General features: G+C 38.1%; 1 protein-coding gene across 1 annotated transcript; it reads left to right on the top strand.

The window, feature by feature from the left end:
* Positions 1-3,891: 3,891 nt before the first annotated feature.
* On the top strand, positions 3,892-5,676 carry LOC119765989. The gene has a single exon (XM_038250302.1). The coding sequence runs from the start codon at positions 3,892-3,894 to the stop codon at positions 5,674-5,676; it is 1,785 nt and encodes a 594-aa protein (XP_038106230.1).
* The last annotated feature ends 3,831 nt before the right edge of the window (positions 5,677-9,507 follow it).

Genomic DNA, 9,507 nt, shown 5'->3' with positions numbered 1-9,507 from the left:
CATTGTACTTAGGTGGGCCATTCTAACCCCCGGCCCCTAGGGCGTCCAATTTTCCCGGGTTTTGAATTTCCCGGGAAACGGGAAAAATATTTTTCAAATCCCGGGAATTCCCGGGATCCCGAGATTTTTTTAAATATTCAAAAAATCTTTGTTTTTATTAAATTTGTTATGTTTTTCAAGCTTACAATCATACAATTAGCTCAATACTGTTAATTGGTGATAATCTTTAATTCAATCTGAACAAGAACAGCAATTTTTAGTTTTTTTTAAATACATATAAAAAAATGTTTTTTGTTCTTTGTTATGCTTTGGATTTTTAATGAATCATAATTTGAAATCCAATGTGATTCAAATTATTTCATATTAATAATCATAAAATTCTTATTAGACCGATTCTTCGGCTCCTTTAAAAAAAAATCCAAGTTTTTTTCAGCGTTTTGGCTGTAATGGCAAAATAAAAGAAGAAACCCCCCAATGTTATTAAATATTTGGAAAGATAATTGATTTTCCTACAAAGAAATATCATGCAGAATGAACCATATAGTACCTGTGCTTCCTCTGAAATAAAAATGTAGCGTGACGGGACAACATCGTAGAACTGGACTTTTAAAAGGCACTTTACAAAAATCGCTACAGTTCTGCCAGTTTGATTTTTTAAAAAAATTGCTCTTCTACACATTATCACAAATTAAAAAACGAATCTTTTGCTCCTTGAACTGAAAGAATAGGATGAAATTTGAGTTTTTGCCAGCCATTTCTTTTCGTGACGGGACAACGAAAGGAGCAGATTTATGAAAAAACTCCTCTCCCGTACAATGGCTTGCAAACCACATTTGGTCAATGTTCTTGGCTTTTAAGGTAAGAAAACGCATTTAAAGCACATTGCAATTATTGCATCATAATCAAAATGTTTTTTTTATATTAAAAATCATATTGAAAATTGAAAAATGTGACATTTTGGTGTAGCTTCGCTAAGAATCGGTCATTAACATATTTCCTTAGTTTTTTATGTGAACTACAAAAGCTAAAAAAATCATTGAAACTGTAATATAAAACAAGAAAAGAAAACAAATAAAATGAAACCATCCAATGTATTATTTCAAAAAGGTTAAAACTTCATGTTTTATAAAAAAACATATTTTACAAACTTTCTTTAAGTAACTACCACCAACTGGGGGGAATCGGGACAGCAGTCTGAATAAGAACAGGATATTTTAGAGCAATAAATTTGAATAATGATGTACTAATTGTTTTGTTAATTAAAAAAAATCAGAACATTATGTTGTCTTAATTTGTTACTATTGTCCTAATTTACTCTAGATGCCGATGTTTGATGAAAAATAATCAAATATGTTTTTTTTTCTTGTTTAAAATCATTATCAAACGTAAATATTTAAATAAATAATAAAGTTTAATGAAAAATATTTAAAGCGTCAGGAATTTTGCGGATGCGTACACTAAAATTTTAACAGTTTTCCCTTATAAGCCAAATAAATGTTAATGTTGGACGAGTTTGAATTGATGCGCACCTTCTGTGCGAAAACTTTTATTTGTTTTTATCTCATATTTAAATTTTCCGTGTACCTTACGTCAAACGAAATAAAAAAACAGAGTTCAGCGTGTAACCGGAAAAGTCAGACGCGCGTTTTTTTACTCGATCCGTGCTCCGGAAGAAAAATCGGGAAAAAGGCCGCGGAAAATACAGTCCACTCGACGGAAACGAGAATCATTGTGGTCCTACACGAGCCGGATGCTGGAGTAGTGTTCCGGAAGTGAATTTGACGGATTTTCGACGGAAAATCCGATTGCGATCACGGTCGACGTGTCCGTGTATGCGCGTGTGTGTGACGTCGAGGGCGTAGCACCCACGCCGTGAAAAGTGCGCGATCCGACAGCCAGTGCTGGTGGAAGACCGGGGAAGTGCCCCGGAAGATCGGAAAAAGGTTCCGAAAGACTGGACAAAGGGTCCGGAAGCGACGGAGAAATCCGATTCGATCGCGCGGCCGACGTGCCCGCGTGTGAGTGTGTTTAAGGAGCGTCGAGGCGCAGCCCCATCTGGCGACGGGCATGATGGATGATGTTGAGAACGCCCAAAGGTGGTAGGAAGAAGACGCCAAAGAAGATAAACCCCGCGAAAAGTGACGCTCAGAAGAGCGAAGTGAAAGACTCGACAGAAGTGAAAGTAGAGCGTCCAATTTCCCGGGGTTACAGAATTCCCGGGAAACGGGAAATTTTCAACAAATTTCCCGGGAAATCCGGGAATTCCCGGGAAATTTTAAATTTATCAAAAATTGTTCTGATCCTAATTTTGTTTAATATTTTGCAACAAAATAGTACAAATAGCAACTATAATGGTCAAAATAAGTGTTCAATTATTGCTTTGGTTGCTTGTAAAAAAATACAACTTCAAGAAAATATAAAAAAATTCTAAATATTTGTTAGAATTAGGTTAGAAAAAATAATTATTAGTATTTTGTATTGATAAGAAGTAGCTAGGTATAATTTTTAAAATCAAAGTGTTTGGAAAGTAAGTAAAATGAATCCATGCTCCAAAACGATGAAACTGCTTTTGAATACGTCTCTGTGACCAGTTTGAGAGAATACGATAAAGAATAAAATTGATTCATTTCAATTCAATGGGTGTTTATTAGAAATTAACAGTTCTGCTCCAGGATGTTACATTTGCAATTCAGAGATTTGGAGAACCTTTCAACTGAGATCAATTCATAAGCCTTTACAGGGAGGGTACATTTTTCTATGTTTAGATTTTGATAGCTCTTTTAGGGATAAATATAAAATTGCGAATTTAGAATAAATGAAAAAAAAAATCATGCAGAAAATATGTTTTTCATGGCAAAACATTGAAATGAAAAAAAAAATTAAAGAAAATATGTTTTTCATGGCAAATAATTTATCCAAAACAAATCTAACTGGTTTAATCTCATGAATAAATCGACAAGCATTGAATTTTATTTTATTTAAAAATCTGCATTTTTATGTAATCCCAACTCAAGTTTTCAAAGGTTTGGAGCGAGTATTTGAAATTTGTTTGCATTTTTGGGCACTTTTTACATAATATGAAGTAGTTTTTTTTTTATTAAATCTTACGCCCTTGGTAGCTCTAGTGCTCTATAAATTTTCAATTTTTAACTATAATTAAAATGTACCTATTTAATTTAATTAACCTTTTTTCCCGCAAAAATCCTCTAAGAGACATTTAATGATACCAATTCATTTTTTTCCAATTTGGTCATGGTAAACAAAACGTAAAAAAATGATCTTGGGGAGAAGAGGTACCTTATTTTCAAATGATATAACACATTTTAGTTGTTTATTTTCATTTCATAATGTCGCAATTATTGTTGCACAACAAATAATCAAGATGTATTCCTAGTAGTGAATGCTTCAGAAATTAATATCATCTGAAGTAAATCTTCACATGAAATTTTTAGACGAACTGATAAGTTCAATTAAAACAGTAAATTGAATTTGATAAAATCTGGAGCAACATTTGAAAGGGGCGGTACGACATTGCTCTTACGGACTTTCATTACACGCGTTTAAATGGAATGAAAGGCCGTAAGAGCAATGTCGTACCGCCCCTTTCAAATGTTGCTCTGGAAATAAAGTTCAGTGCATTATTTTTTTTTTGAAGTTTAAAAAAGTTTCAAAAAGTTAAGAAAATGTATACTTCCGCTTGAATTTCGGGAATTCCCGGGAAATTTAGAAATTTCCCGGGAAACGGGAAATATTTTTTTTCGGGAAATCCCGGGAATTCCCGGGAAATTTTTTCCCGGGACGGGAAATTGGACGCTCTAAGTGAAAGTGATTCCGGTGACGCCGATCAGCGAGCAACTTGAGGAACAGCGGCGGAAGGAGGAAGCTCGAAAGATGGAAGAGCAGCTGAAGGTGCTGATACGGCAGCGGGACGCGGTGGCGGAAAAGCTGGACCGAGTGAAAGTAGCCATCAAGTCGAGCTCCGAACAACCGAACCAGAACTTGAAGAACCTGCACTTCCTGAAGTTGCAGTTGAAGACGGTCGAGGCCTGCTATGGTGAGTTCAATGCGTTCCAGAACCAGATCTACGGATTGGCACTCACTCCGGAGCAGGAGAAGCAGCACCGGGCGTGCTACTTAAAATTCGAGACGCTGCACAACATTTTGACGATTCAGCTAAACGAGTTGATCGAACGACTATCGAAGCCGAGCGTCGCGCTCGTCCCGGCCGCCCCCGCGTGTGCAGTTGTGCCGCAGTACCTGCCGCCGCTCAGTGTGCCCTTGCCGAAGTTCGACGGCACTTACGAGAACTGGTTCTCGTTCAAGTGCATGTTCAGGAGCGTGATGGACCGGTACCAGGGTGAGGCTCCATCGATGAAGCTGTACCATCTACGGAACTCGTTGGTCGGCAGGGCGGAAGGCGTGATCGAGCAAGACATCATCAACAACAACGATTACGAGGCAGCATGGGCTCTCTTGGTGGAGACCTATGAGGACAAGCGAGTGATAATTGACAAGCATATCCAAGCTTTGTTCAGTCTGCCAAAGATCACTCATGATAAGGCCGATGAATTCCGGAAGCTGATTGACACGTGCGTCAAGCACATCGGAGCGTTGAAACATCTGCAGCTTCCTGTCAACGGGTTGAGCGAGCAGATGCTGGTAAACCTGCTTGCGGCTCGGATGGATAGAGAAACACGTAAGGCGTGGGAATCTGAACAGACAGCGGGCAAACTACCAACGTACGAGGCAACTATGGAGTTCCTGAAGAAGAGTTGCAGAGTTCTGGAGCAGTTGGAGTTGACAAGTGTGTCGGCGAACACTGCCAAGCCGCACAGATCGGTAGCACTGCTGATAGCTGGCGCGAAGAAGTGTTCCACGTGTAACCGGCAACATGACTTGAAAGGGTGCGACCAGTTCAAGACAAAATCCGTGAACGAGAAGTACAACCACTTGAGGAAATGTGGGTTGTGCTTCAACTGTTTGAAGAAGGGACATCGCGTGGCAGTCTGTACTTCGACGAACACCTGCATGATCTGTGGCAAGCGGCATCACACCATGCTGCACACTGATGGAGTGAAGAAGCAGATGGACGCTTCGATGTCAATGGCGCCAGCTTCGCCGAAGGCAAACGACGAACATCGCGCTCGACCTGCCAGGAAACAGACCCTTCTTTCGACCGCCGTGGTACTTGTCGACGGTGGAAGCGGTGGCCCGCACTTGTGTCGGGCGCTCATAGACTCGGGATCGCAGAACCACTTCGTTACGGAACGGTTTGCCGACAAACTGGCGATCAAGAAGATGCACGCCGACTACCAGGTCAGTGGTTTGCATGACAGCAAGACGAGGATCAGCAGCCTGGTTCGAGCGATGGTTAGGTCTCGCGTTGGCGATTTCTCGACCGAGCTGGAGCTGTTAGTCACTCCGAGTATAATTGATGAACTGCCGCCGGAATCGATCGACATCACAAGCTGGAACATACCGCCGAATATCAAGCTGGCCGACCCGGGGTTTAATTCGGCAGGCCAAATCGATATGCTGCTGGGAGCAGAATTGTTTTGGAACCTGATAAAGTCAGGTAGAATCACGCTGGCGGAGAACCTGCCCTCCCTCAGGGAAACTGAGTTGGGATGGGTGGTCGGTGGTGCTTTGAAGCATGCGGCAGAGGTGCGGAATTGAATTACTGGAGCAAGGAAGGGTTGAAATGCCTCCATTTCAACGTGGGGAGGATGTTGGACGAGTTTGAATTGATGCGCACCTTCTGTGCGAAAACTTTTATTTGTTTTTATCTCATATTTAAATTTTCCGTGTACCTTACGTCAAACGAAATAAAAAAACAGAGTTCAGCGTGTAACCGGAAAAGTCAGACGCGCGTTTTTTTACTCGATCCGTGCTCCGGAAGAAAAATCGGGAAAAAGGCCGCGGAAAATACAGTCCACTCGACGGAAACGAGAATCAGTTAATATATGCCGAATACAAATTTGCTAATGCTTTAAAATTGTTATCGATTACTAAGTATTCATATGTTCATCTATTTCGACAACCAAATCTGAGTGTTCCAGACCAAAAAATGATTTTTTTCAATTTCGGGAATTCCCGGGACAAAATATCAAAAATCCCGGGATCCGGAAATTCCCGGTTTAGGAAAAATCCCGGGAATTCCCGGGATGGACGCACTACCGGCCTCTATTTTTATGAAACATTGTCCATGCATTCCCTATGTAAAAAGAAGTAATTTTGCATCATTAGTTTTTCCAAAGAAGTCACGAACAAAAATTTGGGAGCTGTACGGGCATTGTAAATGTCTGTATCTTGAGAAGAGATTTTCTGAACAATGTTTGTGTCTTCGGCAAAGTTGTAGGTTATGATTAGATTTTTTTTTGTCAGAAAATATATCGAAAATCTGGACAAGAAATTATTGAACATAACTTATTGAAGCAAAATACATTTTTTTATAAAATAAACCCAACGTCCAGCAAACAAAAACAAAAAAATCTCGAGTGAGTTTTCAAAAAGCCGTAAGAGCCACCGTGACCTCTGACACTAGTTTTCGTTTTTCTCCAAAATGAAACAAAATTTCATGTATCTTTAGTTTGGGGCACTTGAAGGACGTGTAGATGAACAATCTCAAGAATTTTTGATATTGGTTTTTGGTAAGTAGGTCGAATACCGATGCAAAAAGTATTCTGTTTACCAATGGCTCTTACGGCTTTTTGAAAACTAATCCGAGAAATCGTCGCCATCGCACTATGGGCCATCTCCATACAAACAGGCGGCCAAATTATTTTTTTGCTTTTTAAATGTTTTTTCATACAAATTTGGGTAATTATATGGTATTGAAATGATATACGTCGATTTTTATGACTTTTCATGTTTTTCAATAGTTGATTGTTTATAATAAATAGTCTTTTCATACATTTGTAAGTGCAAAAGAATTGCGTATATATTTTATTGCAAGTTTATATTATTAAATTATGGATAAGCTAATACATCCCCACTTTAAGGACACAACCCCTCCCTCCACTTTCTTTCACCCCCCCCCCTCCCCTCCTCCCCACCAACAATATTTTGTTAAGCGTAATAAAATCATTTAAAGTCAAATATTTATTATTTACTGCTGTGTGTTTCTTTTTGTGAGTCCATGCCATATAACTTGAGACCCCCCCACCCTTACGGGCATAAATTGCGAAAATTTTAATTGTTAAATCTAATAACAGAAAAATAATTTTATTCAAAATATTAATTATGAAGTAAAACGATAAAATACAAACCATATTCTTAAAATTCATTTGATTATAGAGTTTGTGACAGCTTCAGGATATGTTAAAGGTACTTTTATGATGTTTTGTACTAACCAACATAGAACTTAAATGTGGATCAGTTTCATGGATTGATCGCAGAAATTCATCATGCTAAGTCAACATTTTGATGAACACTTTTTCGGTATCAAACTGAGATTCTCCAGTTTCGCTTGAGAAACTTCGGTACGAATACCTTATTTTGACTAAGGTACTCAATTTTAAATGTAGGCAACAGAAAATTCCAATAAAGTCATTTCGAACTTCTTGAAACCAGGTATTGATTTTTGAAGCGACGATGCCCACGAAGTAGGTAGCAAAGCAAGTGAAATAAACGGGCGCATATGTAGATTGCAGCAAATTTTGATAAAACGTAAATGTTCAAAATGGCATATCTTCGAAAACGCAAAAAATCGCAGGCTGGAAATTTCAGCAATGTTAGATTATAATCCAATCTTTCAAGTGATCTTAGTTTCATGTTTAGCATCGGTTAGCAAAAAAAGTACTCGATTAACAAACACAAAAAAAGATTTGTCAAAAAAATGCTCCAGTTATTCGATGAAAACTTCAGTTTTTGGTTTGGAAACAACATTTTATCTATTAATAGTTTCAAAGCATATCTCATTACCTTTCCAACGATGTATATTTGTCCTAATAAAACATTTAAAATGGCTGAGCTATGTTAAAATTAAACAATCAGCCTTTTTTACGAAAAACGCTAGTTTTTTACTCCATTTTTTGACTTTCAGCTTGCGTATCTCCGTAATGAACAAACTTAGAGCTTTGAAAATTTGGATTTTTCTTAGTTAGAATGTTTACTTTCGAGAAAAAAATACCAAAAAATATTTGGAGAAGGTCACTTTTTTGAAACTTGGCCACCCATAGTGCATCGTGCTAACTTGTACGTGCATTTTGGACCAAATTGCAATTGAGAACGTCATTTTGCACAGCTGACAATGTCTCACCTTTTGACCTTCACAGATCCCCAAAATTCGATTTCAATCCTGAGATATTCAACGAAATCCGAAAAAAAAACTCTGTGCATTTTTGTCACTTTACATATGAAAGTAGTTGCAATCTTGTCGTGCTATCTAGTCACTCCCTGAAAAATGAGGTATGTGCGACAACTGGCCAAAAGGATTTCAGGTCAGAACGCGTTTGACGCACGTACAAGTTAGACTACCGTAAACGTTTGTAATCATAACTCGGGACTCCAGCAACCAACTACAGTAGTTGTTCGGTAACTGGGCTGAGAACGTAGCCTGATGAAAAATAAAAATTAAAAATACTCAAATTTATTTACAATGCTTACTTTTCATATTTCTTTAATTGTGACTTGAAATGTAATACATGTTTGAAAAAAGTTTTTTTTATTTGTTGAAAAGGCTTTTGGCATCCATTAACCCCTCGTTCATTTCGGTTTGTTTTGGTTTTTTGACGTTTGTCTGCTTTTTAACTGGGCTACAGCCCAGTTATCGAGCGCCCAGTTAAAAAGCAGCCCAGTTAAATAACGCCCAGTTACCGAACAACTACTGTAGAACCAAACTTCGGGACAATGCACAGAAGGGTCAGTCATACAAAACGAGTTTGTTATTGTTTACATTGCGTGCTTTCGTTTTTGTTTATTCAAGGTCAAAAATTAAAAAAAAAGACGTCGAAATGTCAATCACCCTTCAAAGCTTCATTTCGCAAAGAAAATGCATCGTGTCTATTGTCCAAAACGTATATTTTTTTTCTAGTCTAGCCTAGTCTTTTTTAGTCTCCTGAAACATAGAAAATCTAATGAAAAATAAAAATCGCGTAAAATTTTGCAAAATTGTAAAGAACTAACTAACTAACTAATTTTTTTTAATACAATGGAATGAAATGAAATATGAATTTTAAAAAAAATCTAAAACTCAAAAAATCTTTTTCTCATCTTTTTCTCAATTTCATTGCTTTGCGCAAAGTGGGGTCTAACCAGTCGTTCCCAAACTTTGGAGAGTTGTTTATGACCCCAAAAGGCACCACAAAATTACTATGTTGGAAAAACCATTTTGTTATTACACCCTGATGAGTCAAGCTGTGAGTAAAATGTGAGATTGCTGTGTACTTGCAATGCCATTTTTGTCATTGCACAGTGGTCCGAAACCGAAATCTAGCGTGACAAAATTGATAGCGGCCACACGTTAAGATTTAGAGCTTTGGTGTCTTCGGGACAAAAGATCAGGGT

Source organism: Culex quinquefasciatus, chromosome 2 (assembly GCF_015732765.1).
Source record: "Culex quinquefasciatus strain JHB chromosome 2, VPISU_Cqui_1.0_pri_paternal, whole genome shotgun sequence".
Lineage (NCBI taxonomy): Eukaryota > Metazoa > Arthropoda > Insecta > Diptera > Culicidae > Culex > Culex quinquefasciatus.
The sequence above is the reverse complement of the archived record's forward strand: the minus strand, read 5'-3'. Positions and strand labels throughout refer to the sequence as shown.

Excerpts from the sequence above, each read along its gene's own strand:
- LOC119765989 (XM_038250302.1), top strand. The coding sequence starts at position 3,892 with ATGGAAGAGCAGCTGAAGGTGCTGATACGGCAGCGGGACGCGGTGGCG.